This window comes from Macadamia integrifolia, chromosome 11 (genome assembly GCF_013358625.1).
Source record: "Macadamia integrifolia cultivar HAES 741 chromosome 11, SCU_Mint_v3, whole genome shotgun sequence".
In the NCBI taxonomy this organism is placed as follows: Eukaryota; Viridiplantae; Streptophyta; class Magnoliopsida; order Proteales; family Proteaceae; genus Macadamia; species Macadamia integrifolia.
The window spans coordinates 23,876,746-23,901,874 of NC_056567.1; the positions used below are offsets into that span (position 1 = coordinate 23,876,746).

Here is a 25,129-nt window from a genome sequence, read left to right on the forward strand (position 1 = left end):
ATCTCTTCCATAATCAGGACCAAAAATATCCGCAAGATCCACCACAGAACACTAAATGCACAGCCTGAATCGGATATACTACCAAATGAAAAACAACGGTTTATATGAGAATGAGAATTGAACCGACCAGATCTATAAGTGCAGCAGCTTTCTGATAAGGCGTCCCATAAGTGATGGCATCTGATCTTCTGTGGTACGCCTTTGTCCTCTTTCCACGTTGTTGATTACCACTACTCTCTCCTCCCAGCAATGGCGACTCCATCTTCCTTGCCTCTCCTGCAATTTCCCGATAAATCGTCTTCTATCGGACAGTAGATTAAGTAAATGTTATCAGCAGAGAGAGATGAATGAGGTTTGGAAAGAATTACAGAATGGTCCACAGAGTATGTCGGTTGAGATCAACAGGATTGATCCGTCGAAAAAGCCGAGTGGGAACGAATCACATGAATCTGGAAAAAAATCGTCCGCAATTCGGATCTGGTACAATTTCCTGAAATACCACATTCAGGGTGACACGTGTATTGATACCAATGTAATGGTCAAGATCTGATTTAAATAACTCTCACTGATTTAACGTTTTATTAATTATACCAGATTTGGACCATTTCATTGATATCAATACATATACCACCCTTGAAAATGGTATTTCACAAAATGATAGCATCACCTCTGAAAATGATATTTCACAAAATTGTAGCAGATCGAAATTGCTGACGATTTATTCCAAGCGGATAATAAATGCCGTTTGACTTCTAATCGAATTCGGAAGATACTCGTCGTCCGCGTCGGATCGAGGAAGAGCGTGTAAATTAATAAGAACGAACAATGTTACCGTTAATCGCACCAAAGCAAAAAGAATGTGACCGTTAGATTGGAGCCCCTACCACTATCTTGTGAATTTAGACAAGCCGTTCGATAAGCCGACTTTGAATATCAAATGGTAGATCAAATAGGATGCGTTGATGTGGAATAAATCACCCCCTTCACGCCAAAAGCAAAGAACTAGTGTTGATTTTGAGGTAGAAGGATTTCAAATCTTTCCCTTCTCTCTCGAGTCCGGAATCAGCATTCTAAAATTCGGGAATCGGTCTCGGGATCGACATGACAGATTTACATTTTTTTATTACATTTTTACCCTTGGAGCCCTACTTATGTATTGGGATCGGATCAGTTAGGAGTGGGGATCGGTTACAGCTAATATCGATTCTATATAAGTGATACAGGGTTTTAGAATCATGGTCCTAAGTCTCCTGATCAGCTCCTTGGGAGATAGAGTTATATTTATCACATGGGATTCCACTACTCAAGGAGTATGTCTCGAGAGTGGATCAGGTTCACATAAGTTCACGTGAGGAGTGGATCCAAATTCATGGACCCCCATATGGCAAGCGGGGTTGACTCCAACACTAATGGATTAAGGGCATTTTTACCATTAGGCTATCAACCCCATTGATATAAAAAATCAATTTTAATCCCATAAACTCATTTAAAATCCAAACATGCATGTTAACAAAAAAGAAAAAAAATCCAAACATGCATTAAATTATCTCAAATAAATTACTATAATCGTACCACACATGATTCTTTCGTTTTTTGGTAAGTTTCTTCCACGCGATTCACTCATATTTTAATCTTCATTTTCTTGTTTAGAAACAGATTCAAATATGACATGACCAAAGATATTCTTTTTCTTTTATTTAATTTAGCCACCAATACCACTCTTGCTTAGTGCTTACATTTACACAGCCAAATAAAATCCATCCAACCAAATCCATTCAATTTGAAAAAGACAAAATTGAGTTTAAGTTTGACGGAATTTGAACTGTCATGTTGTACACCATAAATTCCACCACAAAGTATAGAAATTAGTTTTATATTTTTTAATTTTATGGGCAAGTGTTTTCTAGGTTGAGGATAAGCGCCCAAGACACAGAGATGTGCAACCCAGACAAAGGAATGTTGATCATTTTGTGCCCCTATGTTTATGGGACAGGGGTCTCTCACAGAGAAAATTTTATCTTTTTTTTTTCTATAATTAATTCAATTAGAAAACATTTCTCGCTTACAAGCTGACTACAGTCATATGACCAGTTGTTGTGACTAAAATTTGTGAATAATGAACATCATTGTCTCGTATTCTGAGAAGTAAACAGATGATCAAATAAAAAATTAACTAATTTAATGATATTGAGTGTTCTCAAAATTTTGATAAATTCTAATTAATGTGAAAAAGAGTTAAGATAATTGAGAGACATAAATTAATTAAAGAAAATAGCAATGATTATTAGTATGACATAGTCAAGACAAAGTAAGATGTAATGACAGCTATAGAAAAGACAAAACAAAGTCAATGACTTGATATGATAAAAAAAAAAAAGAAGAAGACGAAGAAGAAGAAGAAGATTAGAAAGAAACAAATAGAAAAGGTGAAACAATTTTTTTGCTAGAAAAAAAGGTGAAGTATTGAGTTTGTCTACACAAATTCCATCTACAATCCTAGGAGAGCGGATCAGGTTCACATACAAGAATGTACAAGAGCGGTCCTGATCCTTGGGTGTAGAATCAATTTTCTCTTTCTTCATTTAATAGATTATATATCTACGGATCAGGAGTATACGAAAATATTCTTGTACGAGAACGTTCTTCGTATGTGAACTTGATCCATTCACCAATCCTAGAGGCCCTACAAATCAGATATGTTTAGCAAATTTATGACAATAAAATATGCTAATCATATTTGCTTTATAGGTAACCCAACTATCAAAACCTTCCAAATAAACTACTTGACTTTGAATTGATCCCAAACTTCCACAACAAATACCACAAACGTTAAAAAGATAAAAACCAATTTGAGTCAAAGTATGACTTAGATAGATACAAAGCAATATGTTTAGTAGTCAAAAGACCTTTTAGGAGATAGAGGGATATAAATAATAACTACAACAAAGCCTAGTCTCAACTTAATGGGGTTGGCTACATGGATTCATGCACGGACAAAGAAAAGGAAAAGAGAAAGAGAAAGGAAACAGATGTCCAAAACAAGTAACAACATCGGACACAACTAGATGGGGTCGTCACTATTCAAGGTCATACTCGGGACAATGCCTAATTTGTGCATGTCTTTCCTCAGTACTTCTTCTATGATCATTTTTTGTCTACATCTAACTATTTTTGACCCTTCTATTGAATCAGATCACTCATCTTTACTGGTGCATCCAATGGCCTTCGTTGAACATAGTTATACCATCTCAAATGACTTTCTCGAAATTTTTCATGAAATGGGGTAACTTCCGAATCTGTTCTAATACGTTCATTCCTTACTTTATCCTTCTTAATTTTCTACACATCCATTTTAACATTCTCATCTTCGCTACACATATCTTATCAATATGCCACTACTTAAGAAGATATAAATAAAGTCTTTAAATATACAATTACCTATATTAATATATAAATAGCCTTCACAATCTATTGAGGAAAAACTGGCCAAATTAAATTAGTGTTCCGTTCACCTTTAAACATAATATCACATACTTACTGAAACATAGGGTGAGGGGTAACAGAAGTCGGCACACAGAATCCATTCACTAAGGCAATCCATGGGTCTTTCTAATTTGAAACATTTTATCCATCATGAATATTCCAACAAACTAGTTTGCAAACAAGGTAACATCTTCTTAATCCCATTCCATATTCAAGCACCATTTCTAAGCTTCACAGCTGGATCTAAAAGATCAACATCCCTGAAGTATAAACTTCTAAGAACAAGCCTCTTAGAGAGTTTGATCAGAGGGAGAGATTGTGAATTGTACTGTCTCGGAAGCCTAGACTCCCAAACTGTTTAGGCATACACAAGGACTTCCACAAAATTGGTAAATATTTCTTTCACTAATTCCTATACTTCTCATGAATATCCAAAAAAGTTGTTAGCTAATGCCACAACCAAGGGGCATTGATAGGGAGAGGAATAAGCTGAAGCAACTCCTCTCTTCAGATTGGGTTTAGTTGTCTACAAATTTTAGAAAGGGAAAAGAAAAACAATACATTAAGCATGCTGGGATAGAATGAAATGCATATTTTAATTAGAAAGTACGACTAACTTGTGTTAAGGAACAACTCTTTGATAAGCTAACCTACAAAAGATAAATATATCACCAACAAAGAGTAAATATGTAACTTCTAGACGAAACCTGCCAAGCCTAATAACTTTTATAAGATTCATATCCCTATAAGTATTAAGAAGTCCGGAGATATTCTATAGTGATTATAAATAGGTAAGAAGTAAGTGGACATCATTACCGAATTCCTCTAGAGGGTGTAAAATCAAAATAATTATCCTTAAACTTGAGAGAGTATGTTGAAAAGGAAACAAGATACCCAGCCATATCACACCACTTATCGTTAAAACCTAAAATTTCAAATATGCTCTAAGAATTCACCATTCAAGCCAATCCTAATCTTTTGACATATCAGGCCAATTTTCTTTTCAAATTTTATCACTACCATGATTTTAAGTATGGAGGCGGTTTCCCTTCTCCCTCGATGAATGAAGAATCCCTTGCCTATAAGTTTTGGTGTCATGTGATGGATTTCAAGAATAGAGGCGAAGAAATTATCGACTTTGTACAGTAAGAAATATAGTAATAATGACCCTGGATTGGTGCACTTTTGCTTCAACCACTATGAAGGAAACCTTTCTCCCCCAAGTATTGATCTTAGTTTATGTTTTAAATGAATATGTGCAAGCTAGAGCTCGTAAGGGTGATAGGAAAAGGTTATCTAAACTAACTATAAAAGGGACACCAGCACCCTTTGTCATTCTATGTCTCTCCTCCTCACATGAAATTATCTCTTTCCTCTCATGTGTAAAACCATTCCATCTTGGTTCGCTGCCTATGTTGCTTCCTCAAAAAACCCTCTCCCAACTCTTATTTACGAAGCATGGTTTTCTTCCCTATAGACTAACATCCTATTAATTAGTTGCAAACTTTATGGTCTAAAAGGAATTGTAAATTTAATTGTCCACCTCATTTAGGAGGCTCACAGTAAAAGTAACCTATTCCTCACAATTTCAAAATGTCCAACCATATATTCTCAAAATAGGGGTGATTTCTTGAACCACCCACTTAGAAAGCCATTCATGTGATTCTCTAACATTTGTAATATAATTGATGGACAAGTGAAAACCATGATTCCCTACTTAAATATTAAGTTCATGCACATGAGATCATGAAATAAATCCTCAATTTACCTTAAAAAAAAAAAAAAAAAAAAGGCCTTCAAAATGAAAATTTCTTGATAATTTTTACAACTGAAAGTAAACGCCAAAATTTTAATACATTGGAGGTATACGATTGAATTTGACATTTGGACAATCCAAACCATGACTTGTCTATCTAATGATCATAATTGTCGCATCATTTTTCTGCGTGGCATGGTCTAGAGTCTTAGAGAATAATTCAAGTTTAATTCATCGGACAAATCAAACAATTCGGTAGAAAACATACCATGTGAAAAAAAGTTAAGTTTGGATTAATTAAAAAAAGTTAAGTTTGGATTAATTGTTTATCTTTGAAAACCCGAACCAAAAAATTGATATATTTCGTTGAATCTTTTCTTCTTTTTTTTTATTGATTTTTTTTTTCCTATTCAAATTTTGTTAAGGATTCCAAGTTTTTTCCAGCCGAATTATTTGGTTTCTGATCCGATTCCAAGTTTGACGGGTCTTGGTGGTTCTGATTCCAGCTCCAAACAGATATTTCGGTTCTAGAACTGTTGAGAAACCCATCCCAAAACTGATCCGTATACTTGTCCATTCAAAAATTCAGATCCAGAACCTGACCAATAACTCAAAAGAGTGGATCGATGTTGTTTCTTAACGAGTTGAGATCGTTCTGATCCGATTCCTGATTATGGTCCTAAATTGACACCCTCAATTTTCACCAAGACTCAAAATCCCATTCCACCCTCACCCACGTTTCCAGATGGATTGGAGTACCAAGCTATGACCAAGACTTGGCCTCGCTAGACTTGCCTGTAATAACTACCCTAAATTTTTTCAAATTTTCCTAATCTTATTTCGTATAAACCAAATCTTTGTGATACTATTACGATGCTGCCTACGTGGAAGGTCATAGGTGAAAGTTGTATTGTGTAAAGTAAGGAAGTTGAGGGTAGTTACTATGGGAGTTAGTTAAGTATATTAGTAAAAGTGGGAAACAGTGGGAGAGGATATTATGGAATTGGCATAACTGACCTTTATGTGGTTATTGTATCGTATATTTAAGGACAAGTAATTGAAGATTTATGGACTTATATGAATTAAACGTATCCCCTATCTTATCTCCTATACTCTCTCTCCCTATCCTCAACAAACGTCCTTCTTTCCTATTCGAGGTTTCTTTATTCTCAAATATCTAAGTTATTTCCATCTTTCCACCATTCCACGAACAAGTAAAGGGCGTGGTTGATCTCAGGGTCGATCGAGGCCAAGGATTGCTACCTGCACCACTGATAGAACAGGCATGTAACATCTTAGTATCACAGCAACCGATCCTCGGCCCAACCCATGCGCGGAAGGGTGACCTTGTGCCAGAATGAGAGCCGCTAGGAAAGGGCTACCCGCCACCAGGCAGAAACCCTGTAGCAGAGTGAGAGCCAACTAGAAAGGGCTACCTGATACGGAATGGGCCAACATGGACATCGGGTTTGGAAATGTGGTGATATGTTACGATCTCATATCAGCTTATGGGGTCTAATCCCACATCGGTTTCCTATGGGAATTGATGTGGGTTGATATGGTCTTGGATCCCCTCACCTTGTAAGCCGGCTTATGGGGTTGAGTTCTTCCAAGAAGGTAACAGATACAAAGAATAAACAAGGTATACAACTATCAGGAAACCCAACAATGTTGTGCTTTTGATGTGAGCACCGCACGAAATCATATACAATACACAAAACTGTATACATTTACAAAATTGAGGTCAACATGTAAAACTATATGTGCAAGAACAACACAGAAACTAAACACACACACAAACACACAAGAGATATAAATGTAACAATACCACCTACATCCAAAAAATAAGATCCAATCTTCCACTAAGAACAAGAGAAGAGATACAATACAATCCTTATATATCCCAAACCCAAGTTCTTTGTACAACCCGCTCTCTCTTCCTCTTTACTTATATAAGGGTTGTCATAATTACAAATAAAAACCAAGGGTTGTGAAGAATCAAGACATCTACTAATCAAAACATACAAAAGGTGTTTTGAATCTTAAATCCATTTTGTAAAGTGGAAATGGTTGGGTTCATGGTTTGTAAGCTTCGTTGGAGAAATGGTAACGATGGCTCAAATATGGCTAGAGTTGAAGGGCCTGGGTGACCAGATAAATTTGGGATTGATTTCTTCTGTGGTTCTTCACAAGACTTTCCTGGATGTAAAGGGAATTTGTATTTAGCTTACAAGATGGACAAATTGAGCTACTGTCATTCCCATTGCAAGGTTGCACAGGCAGCGGGGATCATTGCCGACTGCTTTGCCTATTTACTTGCTTATTTTAGTGGGATGATAAATTTATGTTTGTCAATAAAACAAGAAATAAAAAATAGAAAAAAGAAAACCTATTGCGGAAAACAAAATGCTATCCATGAACAATACTAATCGGTACAAGGGGGCTGTATGATCATACCTTATAAACCATGAAGAGGATGAGCACAGTAGAGTAAATGCTTCTAACAATGAGTTACAGGTGCTCAGATAAGACTTCAGGCGTGAAGTGTAAACTCAATTAATTACAACAGTAGGGAAGATGCAACTAAAGACAACAACAAAAAAAAGTAGTCCGATTGTCCTTCCCTCAACCGGAAGATGAAAAAAAGAATAACAAATAGAAGCAATTATGGTAGCATACACACCAACAAATTCACTAGGAAGAAAAAAAAAATACCTCTACTCTCAATTTTCTTTTTACAACTAGTCCCCCTCCAACCTGCAAAATCATAGACATCAATTCAGTGAGCACTGCAGGTAATCAGATGAATAAAAGAGAGGCACACACGCATATAAATTCACAAAATAATTTAGACACTTCTATCAAATTGGAATAGTAGTTTGAACATTATCACATCTGTCCCATACTTGGAACCATAGAAAGTCTTTGTGCTTGATGGTATAAAATACACATAGCCCATTTACACAACATCACACAGTTCAAACACTTCAATATTCTAACTGGTCCAATGCATTTCTTCCAATAATTAACCTCATCTTACTGTTTCTTTCATTAGATTGAAGCCTTCAATAAATATTAACAGAAAAAAATAAAAATTTTGGGGGGGTAAAAGTGTAATGATTTAACAAGTTAACTTCTGTTCAAATATGAAAATATGATTGAATTCAAAAAGTTCTGATCTTTGCCAGCTGTCATGATGAGAAGGAAAAATTTTAAATTAAGGAATCGAGGAGAAGAAAGTGGTTTGGGGTCCTATCTTTATGAGAAGTTTGAATGAGAGAGAAATGGAGGAATCCAGCCTTCTGAGCTTGTAGAGACTGTTGAGGAGAATCCAAGATGATGGAAACAATCTGGCAATGGGATTATTGTCTAGAAACGGTATTCTTACCAATCTCCACTGCAAAGCAGGAGGTAAGGCTGCATACATTTGCCCCTCGCAGACCCTAGTAGCGGGAGCCTCATGCATTGGGACACACTTTATCAAGGGTCCTCTATCTCCCATATCTCTCTTAACAAATTTCACAAATCCGTTACCACCAGTATATATGGCTTTGATTCAAAGATGTTACCACTTGTTACTCTTCATGATCTATAAAGTGGCACAGTTGGCTATTAAGTGTCATTTGGGCCTGAACAAGGAAGATATCACAACATATCTTTCTATGGCTACTACATTTCACTGCTCCTTTTATCTATTTCCCCATTTCTCAAGATTCAAGTCTTAATATGTCTGCTTAAATGTGCAACAACCTTAGATTTCAAGAAATACTTTATTGTGGTATTTTCTACGTAGTTTTCAAGGCGCTGCTAAGGCGTCGCCTTACCAACACCTTGGCGCTGATGAGGTCTAGAGATGGTAAGGCAGTGCTCCACCTTACGTGAAGTGGCGCCTTATGGGTTTTTTTTTTTTTTTTTAAACATTTTAAAATTACTTGATGAAGATTCCAAATATAGATTTTTTATTAGTAGGTGTATGGTTTTGTTAACACTTGAGATGTATGGGATCAGCTTTACTCCACCAAAAATAACCAAAACAAACAAAACAAAAATACGATTCACAAATAGGGTTTGGATTTTGTCAAGGGTTTTAAGAAAGGGCTTTGAGAAGGAATCAAGGAACAAGGAAGAACCACTGATCCAGGCGACCATTTTGCTCTAGTAACGGTGAGCTTGCTCCGGCAACGGTGAGCTTCATTCTTCTTTGACAGGAGTATAAATATAGTGGATGACCTTAGGGCTTAGGCACTCATTTTGGCATCATAGAGGTAAGTAATAATAAATACTTGTATTTTTATGTCTTCTTTTCTTTATATTTATAATTTTGTTTCATAATTATGTATTTATATTATATGTTAATATGTTATGATGATTGATGAAGATGAACTTAGTTTATTCACTTTATTGATTTGTTTTCTTGATGAATATCTTATATTGGTATGAATATGAACCTTTAATATTTATTTAACATATGAGTAATATGATTCAACTAGGATTAGAGCCAAATAGATTGATTTTATAAAAAAAATTGCACAGGAACGCTTTACTCAATAAGGCGACGCTTTATGCCCACCTTATCGCTAAGGCGCTCCGAAAGACCCTCAAACGCCTCCGTCGCCTTACTGCCTTAAAAACTACGATTTTCTATTATTTGGAGAGAATGATCAACTATGTCAGGAGCCTAGTTTCCTATTGCAGTTTGATGGGATGATGCAAAAAGAAAGAAAGGAAAGAATCAAAATTTATCCTAAATTTTAACTTCATATGCTTGTCAATCATAGATTCAGTTTCAAATCTCAAGGTGCCTCAGGAGGTGGAAGAAATAATTTTGGTGATGATCCAGAATCCATATTGTGGGAATGAGCCCTTGTATCTTTGTCATTACATGTTAGTATAAAAAAACCCATACCGTACAGATTGCTTATGTATGAACAAAAGTAATTCCTATTCCCAATATATTTTGGAAAGAAAAAGTTGTTCAAAAGCTGGTGGTCTAAAGATCCATGCTCTTTTGAGTATATGGTAACTGATTGGTGGACAAAGTATCTGGTAGCTGAATGGTGGAGCTCTACTTAACATAGTGATGTAGATCAAGTTGCCAAGACAAAGAAGCAAATCTGGTTCAATTTTATCCAATTGAACCAAACATCTTGGGTCAATTTCTTGGTTCAGTACCAGCAGTCGGGTTAGTTATAAAGCCTAGTCAGCAGCATCAATTGGAGGAAAGTTGCGGCCTTCTAGAAGCACCAGCCTTGCCCATCGATTTTTGATAAGTGAATGTAGATCGAGCTGCCAAGACAAAGAAGCAAATCTGGTTCAATTTTGTCCAATTGAACCAACCATCTTGGGTCAATTTCTTGGTTCAGTACCAGCAGTCTTGGGTTAGTTATGAAGCCTAGTCAGCAGCATCAATTAGAGGAAAGTTGCAGCCTTCTAGAAGCACCAGCCTTGCCCATCGATTTTCTGATTTTTGTTCCTTTATGTACCTTAGGCAGCAAGGTACAGCTGGTAGAAGGATTGAGGAGTTTCTAGAAGCACATCTCAGCGAAGGAGAAGAAATCGGTTCTGCAGACATTTCGGTTTATTTCCTTTTATATTTGCTTAGTTAGCTAGGTGCTAGGTTCCTTATATTGATTTCTTGTTAAACAAAGTAGTTAGTATGGTTTATTTTCTTGTCAAACAAGTCAGTCAGTTTAGGAAGTTAGTTACTTATTTTATTACTTTCCTTTTTGTTAAGGCCTCAAATCCTATTTAAATTGTAATCAATTCCTACTTTGGGATAGATTTGAATTAATAAAAATTAATGAAATTATCTTCATGGCTGAGAGTCTTACTTGAGAGGGTGAGATGCTCAACCCAAACCCCCATTCTTCTTCTGTTTCTCCCCCTCCATTGATTTTTTTTTCTGTTTCTTTCTTTACTTCTGTTATTCTGTTAAGAGGTTGTTAAGAGCTTGACAAGGTGGTTACAAGAATCAAACAGTCAGCATAGCGAAGGTTGTTACAAGTCCTGCACAGCCATTGGAGGAGCTTTTTTCAGGGCAGGGATCAACTACACATATCTCTCAAGTCTCTGGGCCCGTCCAAGCCATCTTTTGGGGATTTTAATGGATGCATACAAAGCTCCTTCAATATCAAGTTGAGGGCCAACTGAAGCTTCCATCCTTAATTTCCAGAATGTTTCATTTTTTTTAACAATTCAAGATTCTTCACATCTCCCTAACCAGTGGAATTTTATTGGCTTATCTTTGGAGTCATTCAGCCCACTAAAAGCAACCCTCAACCTGAATTTGAAGATCATCAGAAGTTCCTTCCTCCAGTTCTTGAAGCCTGATCAGAAGTTTCTTATTTTGATCCTAAATCAAGAACCATCAGATCTCCACATCTATTGAGCATCTAAGGGCCAACTTTTGGGCATCTATTGGCCTCCCTAGGGAACTCCTTCGACTAGTAGTACAGGCCCAAAATAGGCCTGCGGGTGAAGTTCACTGAAATCTCCAGATTCCTCCCTAATCTGAGTTCAGACTCAATAACATGTGTATCTTGAAGATCCTTCATCAGAGACAGCCAGGATTTTGGGGTTATTAGACGCTATTGCCTACTTAGATCAGAAAATTAGCCTCAACAGGGCTTATGGGTTTCTAAGTTACAAAGTTTCTTTTATTTGACCTAAATTCTGATTTTACTCAGATCTGTCCATCTTGTGTAATCTGATCTGTCCTAAGTGTTTTAGGAGCATGTTTGGATCCTACTGGGACTGATAACCTCTTGGTAATTTATTCTTACATCACATAGACGGATGAGCCGGTCATGTTCTTCAAAGCAAATTAAATGCCTCAAAATTCAATTAAAAAATATGGAACAAAGAAATTGATGGAAAAACAAATAATAGTCCAATAGAAAGGAGGAGCTTCTCAAGCATAATAATACTCCCACAAAAGAGAAGAATATGATGGCTGATGGCTAAAGAAGAGCTCAAAGATCCAAAAAGAAAAGGGGGAGAGAAACACTAGGAACAGTCCTGAGTCCAGTGGTTGGCTCAGGGAGACACAAATTCAGGTTTCTTATATAAAATAGTAAAAGGTGGAATAAGAAATGATACAATAAACCAAGGACCGAGGGATCCGATTGGGACCATGCAACCTCTGGATTGGCCAATCCTCAACCAACTAAGAGCTGGTTATTGGCATTGAAAAATGAAAGGAAGATAAGGCGTAAGAGATCATATAGTCTCCCTTCAAAATTATACCATGAGCAGCAGTAGTACATATCTTTATTGTACCTGCGTATTTCAGCTGAACAAGTTTGGTAGGAGAAATTCTTCTCGGAATATGAGATGTGGACTCAAAATGAAATCAGTGCTGAAAAATCTCCCGAACCTTGGAAATACCCTTTCTACAAAAATATTTGGAAACTTCTGAGACGATGTGTTACAGATGTTTGAAAGTTATACCATGAACAGCAGTAGTATATATCTTTATTGTCCCGGCGTATTTCAGCTGAACAAGAAGTTTGGTAGGAGAAATTCTTCTCAGAATATGAGATGTGAGACGCAAAATGAAATCAGTGCTGAAAAATCTCCCGAACTTTGGAAATACCCTTTCTACAAAAATATTTGGAGGACTTCTAAGACGATGTGTTATAGATGTTTGAAAGTTCTATCTTGATGCTTCTATTCACTTTATTGTCAATGCTATTGTAGTGCTAATTACAAATAACATTGGAGAGGAAAACCTAAAACACTTCAAAGATAAGTCTACTGCAAAACCTTTATATGTCAACTGCCAGCGTGTTGTCCACTATAATCAAATCTATGTTTGCAAGGGACTCTTGTTCCTAGTATTCCCTTTATGAGCTTGCTGTGGTCACTTAATCTATCGAGTCAAAAATGATGGAAGTCAATCTAGAGGCAAATTGCAAAATATAAGACCTATGATATGCCTTTTCATGGGACTCCGCCGCTTTTTTTTTTTGAATAAATAAATTCATTACCAAAGGAGAAAAATATACAAGAGAGTAGGGCGGGAGCCAAAAGGGGCAAGACATCAAGGGAGGCGCAACCACAAAAGAGCCAACGGCTCAAAGAAAAGGGGAAACATCAAGGGGGGATAAAATGGTGGGGGAGGGGCCCCAAGAATCAACAATAAGCATGCTCCTAGCGGAGTCTCTAACTGGCTGGTGGCGAAGGCAACCTAACTTGGAGGAGACATCAAAGCAGATGGCTTTCCAAATCTTATCAAAAGATCAGGAGTTGGAAGTCCATCTGCGGAGATTACACTCCATCCAAATGTGGGAGATCGCGGCTCCAAAAACAAGCTTCCCTATGGTGTCACAAATAGAAGGGCCTCCAAAAGTCATATTAATCCAAATCCATTCACGAGCGAAGGGGAGAATTCTCCTATGAGAGGGCCAGCAGGAGAGAAGAACTCTATTCCAGATGGTGGAGGAGAAAGGGCAAGAGAAGAACAAGTGGTCAATGTCTTCAATGCCATTCCAACAAAGGCAACAAGAGGGGGAGACATGGATATGCCAGTGAATGAGGAAATCCTGGGTAGGGAATTGGAGAATGCCCGCCAAGCAGTGAAGTTGTGGCGTGGGATGTGCCCTTTGAACTAGATGATATTGCACCATGACACAAGGGGAGCTTTGGATCTGACAAACTCCCTGACCGAGGCCGCAGTGAATGAACCAGTCGGGGAGGGAATCCAATGGATCTTATCATCCCTACCACAATGCCCAAGGGGGATAGGGGGGAGGGAGGACCAGAGGTCGGCAAGAGGAGGGGGACATGAAGGGTGGACCAGCCATCATCAGAGAGGATGTCAGTCACTTTGGCCATTCTGCCCAGACCAGAGGAATAGATGGACCTGGAGGAATATATGGAAAGGAGGATACCTGAAGGGTGTTAGGGGTTGAGCCAAAGAGAGGTGTTCGAGCCATAACCTACAGAGGAGGAGATGGCACCAAGAGTAGAGGATCTGGAGGTGAGGCTGTTGCGCCAAATCCAAGAAGCATCAGGGGGGAAGGGGGATAGTCCAGAGAGAATCATTTTTTAGAAGGTGGGAGTAAACCCAGGTGACCCAGATGTTGTTGTGCTTGGTGAAAATTTCCAAATCAGCCTGAGGATACCCACCTCATTAATGTCCTTGATTTTCCTTAGCCCAAGGCTGCCCTCGAATTTAGGAGAACAGACCTTGGACCAACTCAAGTGGTGGAGGAATCTGGAGGGCTCTGTACCTTTCCAGTGGAAGGAGCAAAAGATGGAATCAATGGCTTTGGAAGTACTCAAGGGCAAAACGAAGATACCCGACCAATAGAGGTACATAGATTGCAAGACAGATTTGATGAGAGTCAATCTCCCTGCGTAGGAGAGAAGCTTACCTTTTTAGAACATGAGCTTTATCCTAAAGAGGTCAAGCAGAAAGAACAGTGATGAGAGGTGAGCCTGGTGGAGATGAGAGGGAGACCAAGATACTGAATAGGGAAAGAGCCAATGGGACTCCCAAAATTATATGCCCTTTCAAATGAGATCTGGAGTAGACTGTACAGGGATGGAAGTTTGTCTTTCTATAGCTTCATCTTCTATGATGTTGAATAGGAGTTCATACCTGGTATTCCCGCCGCAAGTCGACCTCCATCCTCTCCTGGTTTTCCATTGGACTTCCTGGATTATCGTTACTTCCATCTCCAAGAAGGAGAAGCCTCCTTTGTCGGTATTAAACCCCACCACCCATATTACCTTAATTTTTATTTGTTTTTCCCTATTTGCCCTCCCTCTTCTATTTATTACCTTTTGTGCTTTTCTTAACTCACTCCCAACTATACCCTTACACCCGCACGTGATACCCTTTGTGGTGTGAAGTGAACTTCAACTATTTACAATTCTGCCTCTTAAGAAAAAAGAAAAAAGAGTGAGAGAATAGAGTTATTTACCATTCTGCCATTGTTCCTTACACCTCCTTTATTTACTATTTTGCCAGCATATTTGAGTGTAATCTTGCTTATCTCCACTATGGTAGCCAATAGTGAAGTTATTCAACAACTGAACTCTTATAAGGGAGAAACTGATGAAAAAATTGATGCTCTCACTACCATTGTCACTTCCCTTAAGACAATGATGGAATCTATGCAAGTTTCTATTGATCGATTGGTGGCAGCAGATAGAGGAAAAACTCCCATTCGATTAGGGGAATCTTCTAACACCACTCCACAGGATCCGTCACTACTACTACCACCACCACCGCCACATCATACAAAGCCACCATATAGAACTGGTAGATATGATGATGAAGCGGAAAGAGCAGCAAAATTGGATGTCCTTAATTTTTATAGAGATAACAATCCAGAACTGCACCTTGACTGGATTCACAGCTTAGAGACATTCTTCATATGGTAAAGGGTTGACTGAGGCCCGAAAGATCTTATTTACAGAGGCTAAAGTAAAAGGCACGGCCCGAGTCTAGTGGGTCAAGCAACAGACCCACATGCATCTCAGGTTTGCACTCCTTGGGCTGAAATGCATGAAGTCATGAACCAGAGATTCTTGTCTCCTAATTACAAGCAACGCATGCATCTCAGGTTTGCACAGTTGATACAAGAGAATTTGACCATTAAAGAATATGCTGCAAGATTTTATTATCTAGCCACTCGTTTTGATTTGGAGTGGGATGAAGTAGTATTGGTCGCACAATTCTACAATGGTTTGCACCCTCAACTTAGTGCTGTCATTGCATCTAGTCTACTGCCTACAATGGAAGATAGGGGTGTCAATCGGTCTAGTCGAGCCGGTCTTGGTCGGGCCTAACCGGGCCTGGCGGTGTGAAACCCTTGTACCGTGAATACTCGTTTACTTAAACGGGCCTAGGTTTGGGGGGCATGGTACGGTTTATAATCGTACCGTTCGATGTCGGGTTTTAATCGGACTATCTTAAACGGGCCTTAAACAGGCTACGAACCTACTTAAGTCTAAACGGGCTCTAAACGGGCTCCCCCTAAAATCCTTTTTTAAGTGGATTAAATGTCCAAAAATCTTCCATTTGAATATAGTAAAGGCCACCCAAAAACTCTCCACAGTTAATCATATATGAGATCATGGTTGTTTCTTACAAAAAAAAAACACAAAAACAAAAAGAAGAGAGATTATGACGAGTACCAAAGTGATTGTTCTCCACAAGAATTGTCTGCCCTTCATTCACTCCCTATTAAAACATTTCAAAAGACCTTACTTTATTTTATTACAAAGTTGGATGTAATACCGAGTTCAACATCATCTATTATAGATTTTTTTATTACAAAGTCTTTACTATTATTTTGTATTACTAGTGGTAAAATAGGTATTTAGGCAATTTTAAAGGGGTCAAGTCGGTCGGGCTAAATGGCTCGGTTCAAGCGGGCTTCCTAAACGAGTTGGGTCAGTCCGGCGCCCAACGGGCTAGTAACCTGCACTGTAAACACACGTTTATTAAACGGGCCGGTTCAGGTCAGGCCTTAAGCTAGTCAGGCTCGGTCGGGCCTACCGATGCGGGCTCAGGATTGACACCCCCAATTAAAGATGTCGTACAAGTAACATATCAGGTTGAGGAAAGTCTGAAACCCCATACAATCGGAGGCCATTTATAGATACTTTTCATAGGGGTCTTAGTTCTATTCAGTCATAGTCATCTCCACAGGAAAAGTCAATCAGCAGACTACAGGCTATTGCGTCATCTATGGCATCTTCAAGACCTAGCCGGCCGTATTCTCCACCTCGACGTGATTCAGACATGTCTTCACGGTCTAATCGTCCATACTCTCCTCAGCGTGGTTCAGACAGACCTTACTCCCTACCTCGGCGTGGTTATCACAAGAATTCAGCATTTTCAAAGGAGGCTATTCAATGTTTCACATGCAAGGGGTATGGGCATCGAGCTAATCAATGTCCTAACTGGTTGTTAGCGTACAATGAGAAGGACAATTTTATACCCTATGTGCCAAAAGAGCAACCGCAACGGGAACGGTGAATCTGGAGGCCGAGTGTGAACGTGAGCCTAGTGATATCAATGATGGTGATGGTGATAGTGATGGCAAGTGTCAACTATTCTATGTTATCCGTCCTCTTTTGACCACATAAAAGATTCCCAAGGAGGACGATTAGTGTCGTAATAGTATCCTTCAGACCAAGGTGCGATGCAATGATAGCTTGTTGTGTAATATGATGATTGACCCTGCCAGTTGCACCAACGTTGTTGCTAAAGATGTTCGCAAGTTGGGCCTGAAAAAGGAGCCTCATCCAAATCCCTACAAGGTTGGGTGGGTGAACAACAATGATCTGAAAATTAATGAAAGGTGTTTGCTCACGTATTCCATTGATGGATTAATTGATCAAGTGCAATGTGATGTTCTCCCTTTGAAAGTCTATCACATCCTTCTGGGGTGCCCATGGTTGTTCGACAAGAAAGCCAAGCACTGTGGATATGAGAATATATACTCCTTTCAGCATGGTTGACTTGAGATGAAGTTTCTTCTGGCAAAGGATCTTCCCCCTCTCAAACTCAAGAGGACAACTGGTACTTTTCTCCTTAAGCACATCGACTCTGATGGCATTCTTGGACCTCATCCAAACTCGACGGAGTCGAGTTCTTTTCAAAGGAGGAGAGTTGATGCAAAAATAGTTGCACTTACCTGGTTAGACCAGCATGACCGGCTTTAGAAGCCAAGACACAAGAATAACTAATCCAACCCAGGGTTTTGGTCCAACAAGGGTCGGAAATAATTAGTAGCTTATTTTGTCTTTTATTTCATGCTTTCACTTTCCGGACTTGAACGTAGGAGTTAGGAGTTAGGACTGCTTTCCTTGCATCAGTTTCATTTTTTATGGTTGTTTCCTAGTTTAGGTTGGATACTATATCAGTTGAGTTCCTAATTTCATGTCTCGATTTTCCCTATATATAGGCTGTAACTGATGGACAACTTATAGAGTGAATTTATTTTGAATGAGAATTGGTATAATTTATGCACTGTGTGAGTGTGTGATTCCTTTCCTTCTCCCTACTACTTTGATCTTCCCTTTCTTCCCTAAGGCCCTCCATCAAGAAGCACACTACAAGAGTTTCAATGCACAATGTCACAAAATGATTATTGCACAATTCAAAGATGACCTAGTTCACTCTTTGATTTGATAAGAAATATTTGAAAATACATATACAAGTATTATTCAAGAAAATGATATGCAACTACAGATCTCATGCAAACTTTGGGAAAAGTTGATGATTTCAAAATTTCCTGTTATCCATAGAGCTGATAATGTTTATCTAAGTGCAAAATAACACAAATCACTGGAAAACATGCTCAATATTTTACATATAAACAAACAGAGCCCAAAATCCAAATTGCATAATTCGGATGCAAAACTACAAAACCAAAAAGTAGTATTTCGTTGTGTGGACAAATAAGCATCAACAAGTAATTTCAAAATCAGACTCAGATTTTTTATGAAGAATACCTCAAATCACAAGTCAATGATTAGATTTTTTTCCTGTTAGAATACGAGATATCTGGAGGCCCCTGCTAAATGCTTCATTGAAGAGGATCCTTGTTTGCATAGCCTGGGACCCTGGCAGCCATGAGAGTAGCGCCACAGGAGCCATAACAATAACTCCAAACAAAATATCATACAGACGAGCGAGGGCCACCACAATCTCCCACACCACAGTAGACCGCAAAAAGGGCCTAAGTACTTGAGCAATGGATATGAGACCCCAACCTGTAGGTATGAATGCCATCAAGCTTGTGAAAACGTCCAGAAATTTCAAAGAGGTAAACTGCAGCAACACAACGATCACAAGAATTACGAGCACAATGACAAGAAGCTGAACCAGCCGGTAGTAGATGTGTTTTTTCGCAGCATACTTGTCTCGGGCATATGCTATTATCACATAGATACCAATTGCAACAACCATGTAGATCCAAGATAACAAGTAAACAGCAATACTGGTGCTTTCTCCAGCGATGCCAAGCTGGTATACAATCCCATACTGAAAAAAGAAGTAACGGAGATCCAAAATTATCTCCAGTAATTTCCCCCAGAGACCAGTCATTCTCAGGTGGTCCTGTTCCTCATACCACCATGTCTCCCAGCTTTCATCGGCTTTCGTGAACACTCCACCACGATACCATATCCAGTTCAAAAAATCATCCCAATCATATACAGCCTTCAACCAATCAAAGCCAGAAGGATTGAAAACAAAGGGAGCCATGATCCATGACACTACCAAGAACCAACTTGAGATTGTCATGGCTATGTATACAAAAGTGTCCCTTGCTATGGTGCTGTACGAAGCGTAAACAGTCAGTATAACCCCCAGCTCAATGGCCTTCACAAAATGACTGCGAGCATAGAGTCTATAGTTCTCAGCAAAGCTCTTATGTTCCACAACAAAACCACGCCCTGTAGCTCGATACTTCGCACCACCATGAAGGATGGTCCGGCCAAAGAAATGGGTACGAGTTCCCATAGAAAATGTGTAAAAAACAGATGAAAGCTGGAGCTGCATCGTCAAGAAATCCCATATTGCAGGAAGGAACCCATGCTCAAGAGAGTTTTCCACAATCATCGGGAGGGCAGTGAAAAGGCCCATCTGGATGAGGAACTGCTGATTCAAGATTGCGCCAAGAGCTTTATTATTGTTAGAGTTCTGCATCATAGCAGCCTCAATGCCACTTAGAGCAAGATAAAGGCGGCCCCACAAAAATGCATAAACGGTCAAGACCACCATCATTGTGTTTAAAAAGAAACCAACAGTGGTGTAAAAGAAAGAGAGCATCCGGAAGAAATCCAGCCTGTGCCCCAACCGGTAGACATCCCTGCTTGCAACCTGCTCACCATTGCCACTGGCAACCTTTGCCTCAAACATTGATATCTGATTTAATCCAACATCCCTTCCCTTACCAACCTGGATGTATTCATGATGCGTCACATTGCCGCCACGCAGTGTGCAATTGAATCCAGCAAATATATCTTCACTGATGTTGATTACCCTGGAAGCCTTGCTAATGCCACCCCGAGTCAAGAACCAGAATCTATCAAACACATCTGGGTGGCCATAATGCATTCGCACCTTCAGAGGGTTAGCCAAAACACGCTGGCCCAAGGTTACAAAGCTTGTCTCCTGTGCAGACATGAACCAAGCAAGTGAAGAAACAGAACCAGTGAAGATATGTTCACGGACTCCCAAGATTGTGGGCTTACGGATACCATAGTAGGTCTTGAATTCCTCTAACAGGTTCCGCATCTTGAGGGCCTCCTCGAAATAGTTGTCTTGGTTCATATCAATGGTCTGAACTGCATCACCACGAGTGAAGATAATGGCATGGTTCTGATTTTCTGGCTTACCCTCTCCAAGCTTCAAAGGACCAGGCAACCTGATCCGGTAGATTTCAACCTCTTTCTCCAATTGTGTATCATACTTCACAAGGACAGAGTAATACTCCACCTGATCCCTCCCTGTGTGAACCTCATCAACATAGGCAACTCGAAGGGCTTCATTGTTTTTCATCAGATATAAAATCTCCTCGGCACGTTGATCTTTCCCTTTTTGAGCCCCATAGATCTGGCAACTGACCACATATACGTATTTCATCATAGCAGTCCCATATTCATGGCCTTTAAATAACACGTTGACCCCACTACTCATCCTGCTAAGACTCCGGGAAGATGGTGATCTACTTGAGCCCGGAGCATCCATAGCACCATCAACCCTCATTGAACCAAGAGATGCTAGTTCATGTGACCCTGCCCTGATGTCCATCTCTGATGCAGAATCAAGAAAGGCAAGCATCTTGAGAGCCTTGTAGTAATACATCATTCCCCTTACAGTGCGAGATAGCGTCTGACCTCTGTATGATGCCCAAAGACGGAGATCTCGGAGCTTGGTCGTCCATATCTCACTGTCATCCCCTGTTCCCTCTCTTCGCATCCGCTCCATGAAATTCTTCCACTCATCATCATAAATCTTCTGCAAATAAAACAGGACAGACACACCATCTTCGTTTTCACTCCTCAGCTGTTCTTTGCTGTAAATGACTTCTTCATTGTAGTAGGGAGTAAGGACACTGAAAGCCATCATTTTCTCAACTTGGGGAGCATGGGGCATGTTCATGAAGAGGGAGTTACTAAAGAATGCAATACGCCGTCTTGCCTCAAGATTCTTTGGGACATTGTTCATTGAGTCTCTAGAGGAAAGTATTGTATGTAAACGCCGTACCTGCCGATAGAATGACTTATTTTCAACACCTGGAAATTCCACAGCATTCTCAAATAGCAGCCCTGTGCTTGTACTGTTTGGCCGGAGAGGCACCAATCCATCCTCCCGAAGCTGCTCAATGGTCCTCTTCGCCTTTGGGAGATCCCGAATAAAAACCTCGAATAGGGCCTGCAATACATTCACTACCCGGTTCATATCTTTCTTTGGTTTGATAATGAGTTCAAGAAGGGTTATCAATTTGGAATGTATCTGCGGCAGCGCAGTCGTCTTGTACGTCTGTGTGAACTTCTCAATCTGAATCGCATGATCAATCTCTTGGAACAAGTTTGTAATGATTGAATGCTCTTCTGTGCCCTCTTTGACAATCTCAAGAAGCAAGTACTTAATGCTATCATAAGATTCTATAACCGCACACCGCCTGTACTCATGTTTGCAAATCTTCCTCACGAGCCATTTGTCAGGTGCATCTACCAATTCTTTTGCCTGGCTGAGAGCGAGAAGCAGCTCATTGCATAGGAGAAAACAAGGCCAGCGGATGACCCTGATGTTCCAAGAGTTGGGTGACAGTTCCAAAAGCTCAACCTCACAGTCACTAATAATGTCTTCTTCCCTAAATGTTTCAATTACTTCGTTCCAGAGCAGTGCAAACCTGTGCGCCTCAACCTGGTTCGATTCAATCTTCTTGAAGGGCCTGCCCAGCCCATATCTCAGCTTCAGTCTGTTTATGGCATCATGGAACTTGCTCTTCAGCGTCCCTCGGGCATTTAACAATTGCTCTTCTGGCATGAGATTGAACTGCATTGCACTTGCGAAGAACTGGAACCGAAGCCTTAATTGCTGGATGTTCCGAATCTCGCCCAGGTGTGAGAACAACCCAACCATAGCCCCAACCAGTGATGAGATAATTGAGTACCATATCTGCAGGTCCATGAGGTAGATCAAGAAAACAGGAAGCCATAACAGTCCAACAGCAAACCTATTCGTGTTACTGAAGAACTCATGCCAATTGAAATCAACGATCTTGAGCTTCAAAAGAGCTTTGGTTGGGGCGACCATGGGCTTGATCTGGAGGAAGTAACTGAAGGCGAACTTGGAAGCCAGAACCACAACCCAGAACAGGGTGTACTTGATATTATCGACAAGCCCTTCCCTGAGGCCCCTACCCACAAAGGACCTGGTCTGGAACCACCAGGTTAACACGAAGAAGATCCTAAAATTCGTTTCCTCAAGCAAGTTCCTGATCCAGGGCAGAATAAAGAGAGCCAATGCAAGCAGCTCTGGGATGATAAACACAAAGGCAGCCTCAAGTAAAGTCACCAGCCTACCATTTGCTGTCGCAGACCACCTCCCATCCTGATTCCTCTGGGACCAAGTCCTTCCATAGAGAACACCGAACACAATAGCCCATCCCGCGGCAACAACGCACTTCAGAATCATCCTCACCCCAAGCAACATCGTGTCTCTTGACACCCGACTGTACTGGGTACCAGCATCAAGCAGCGACTTAAGGAATCGAAGAGCCGCCCAGGTGATGAGCACGGAAAGCACTCTTACCTGCACATCACGAATGCCCAACGCGCCCCAAGGAGTACTGTTGCCATGCCAAGCAACGATAACAGCCGCTTGAAAGAATAGTATGAGCATAACCCAAAGCCGATCAAAGCTGCGAAACAAATTCCAGAACGATCTCTGCTCAACATATCCAGTCTTACCGACACCTTTACCATGAGCCATAGTCACAAAGAAATTGCTGCCAACATCGATCGGCCACTTGAGTCGTTTGAAGCAGCGGCGGCTCCAGAAGAACTCATTAATGTCATCATAATTTCTCCAATTGGAATGAGGGGCAGTGCCATTCCGACTATTGACAACCTCGGCACTAATAACATTGTAGATAGGGGTGACAACACGGTTTAAGAAAGCGTCTTCCCCTGAGATAGAAGGGATAACAGGTCTACCCGTGTTCTCGTCGATGAAGTCTTCTAGGATGCGATTGAGATCCAAGGCCATGTGATGGAAGATGTAGGAGATGCATTCTGGGACAAATCGGAGATTCGCAGCTTCGCCCCAGATGAGGAGGTACAGGGAGATGTAGAGGAGCTCACGGCGGTGATGAGAAGAGGAGGGCTCGCGGCGATCGGAGATCCAGACGTTGGACTTGTGGCCAAGGTAAGAACACCAGGAGGTATAGTTCTTGAGAAGCTTGCGACGGAAGCTGCGGAGAACATTAGGTTCAAGGGAGTCGATGTTGTCCGGAGGGTGTTCGAGGCGCATCTGGGCGTTGGCCAGGTGAAGGACCAGGTGCTCTCTCTGGTTCCGAACATTGTCGCGTTGGAAGCCGAAGAAAGCACCAAGCCAGTCCAGCAGATCCATGCCATCGTGCCATACGACAAAGGGGGGTTTCCGGAGATCTCCCACGGTGCGGAGGGCAGCAGCGGCCGCGCGGACTTCTGGGTAGCGGAGTGAGGGGTGGTCGTGGAGGAGGTTATGCACGGGGATGATGTTATAGGGTTCTTCCTCTGGTGGGGCTGTTGGGGCGGAGGGTGGTGGTGGCGCTCCTCCGACGGAGGAGGCGCGTGAGGGAGGTGGTCGCTGTCTCAAGCTCATGGCATCGGATTCGCCGATATAGTCTCTCTGGCGTGATTTTCTGCTTTTTGTGCCTGAGCTGGAGTCAAAAGGTGGAATGCGTGGTTTTTTGGCGGGGGTGGGCCTCAACGTGGGAAGTTCAAACTGAAATTAAATTAATGGAAAAGAAAGATCTGTAACTGAAAGAAAATAAAAATCGTCACCTTGCGCGTTACGGTTTCAACTTTCAATAGGTTTTGGAATTTAGAGTAACCGGATGATGGAAGGATTCACAACCTCTCCGGCCGCCTTGGGCGTCCAGTGCGTATCCGATGCCCTTTGGGTGTACAATTAGGTGAACGTAGGTGTAATACTCTTGTTCTTCCCCTCTGTTTTTTTAACAAAAGAAACGAGGTCATGAAAATGGAATGAAAAAATATCTTACCAATTATTTAATTATTGGGCAAAAGAGAACGCTACCTCCTAACGTAGATACACTATAGACATCAATGGATGTGGCCAATGAAAGGATACAAGAGAATATCTTCCGTGTGTGACAATAGTCTCTATGCACTCATTATGCATTGACGTAAGTACATCTTAGAGGGTGGCATTCTTTCTTTTTTGATTATTTTAAGAAATGTATTTATTTGATTCCAATGATTTGTCTAAATCAAAGTTTGGTTACCAGCAACAATTTAGTTTATCCGAATTAAATTAGGTCAATTATATGGATCTTTGTCTTTTGATCTACTCTGATCAATGTATGATAGATTAAAAAAAAAAATGTATTATTATTATGTACATCGATTCACACAATTGTTGGACGTGAGATAAAGGTCGATGCACCCCGTAACATCCATCCGACGATTGTGTGCATGATTGTGCATAATGATGCATATATTTGTCCAACACATTTTTTTTCAATAATTATAAATTTTCTTTCACCAAAAAAAATAATAATAATTATAAATTTTCAATAACGATAAATTCTCTTTTAACACAGCTATTTGAAAAATATGTAAATTTGATTTTTTTTAATAAACATATACAACTTATAATAATGATACAATTAGAACTTATTTGTA

The 25,129-nt window shown here is 40.1% G+C and overlaps 2 protein-coding genes and 1 non-coding gene across 6 annotated transcripts in view; all 3 read right to left on the reverse strand.

Annotated features, from left to right (window-relative positions):
- LOC122092726 (two pore calcium channel protein 1A) overlaps window positions 1-454 on the reverse strand; it is a 111,882-nt gene extending 111,428 nt beyond the window's left edge. For 2 of the 4 annotated variants that reach the window (XM_042662966.1, XM_042662965.1), the window contains exon 1: window positions 128-452. In XM_042662966.1, the coding sequence (XP_042518900.1) occupies window positions 128-262 (135 nt within the window). In that variant the 5' untranslated portion in view covers window positions 263-452. Of the gene's footprint in view, window positions 1-127 lie in introns of all 4 variants that reach the window. The other 2 variants (XM_042662967.1, XM_042662968.1) reach the window with 2 other exon arrangements.
- A 7,280-nt stretch (window positions 455-7,734) lies between these two features.
- Window positions 7,735-24,379, reverse strand: LOC122092820 (callose synthase 12). Its single transcript, XM_042663112.1, has 2 exons — window positions 18,716-24,379; window positions 7,735-7,996 (listed from the first exon to the last, which is right to left on the reverse strand). Exon 1 carries the CDS (start codon window positions 24,081-24,083, stop codon window positions 18,729-18,731), a length of 5,355 nt encoding a protein of 1,784 aa, XP_042519046.1. The 5' UTR covers window positions 24,084-24,379; the 3' UTR covers window positions 7,735-7,996; window positions 18,716-18,728.
- Window positions 21,008-21,088, reverse strand: LOC122094590. The gene has a single exon (XR_006144905.1). It is a non-coding gene; the product is annotated as a small nucleolar RNA J33 (small nucleolar RNA).
- Window positions 24,380-25,129: the final 750 nt, after the last annotated feature.

Excerpts from the sequence above, each read along its gene's own strand:
- LOC122092820 (XM_042663112.1), bottom strand. The coding sequence starts at position 24,083 with ATGAGCTTGAGACAGCGACCACCTCCCTCACGCGCCTCCTCCGTCGGA.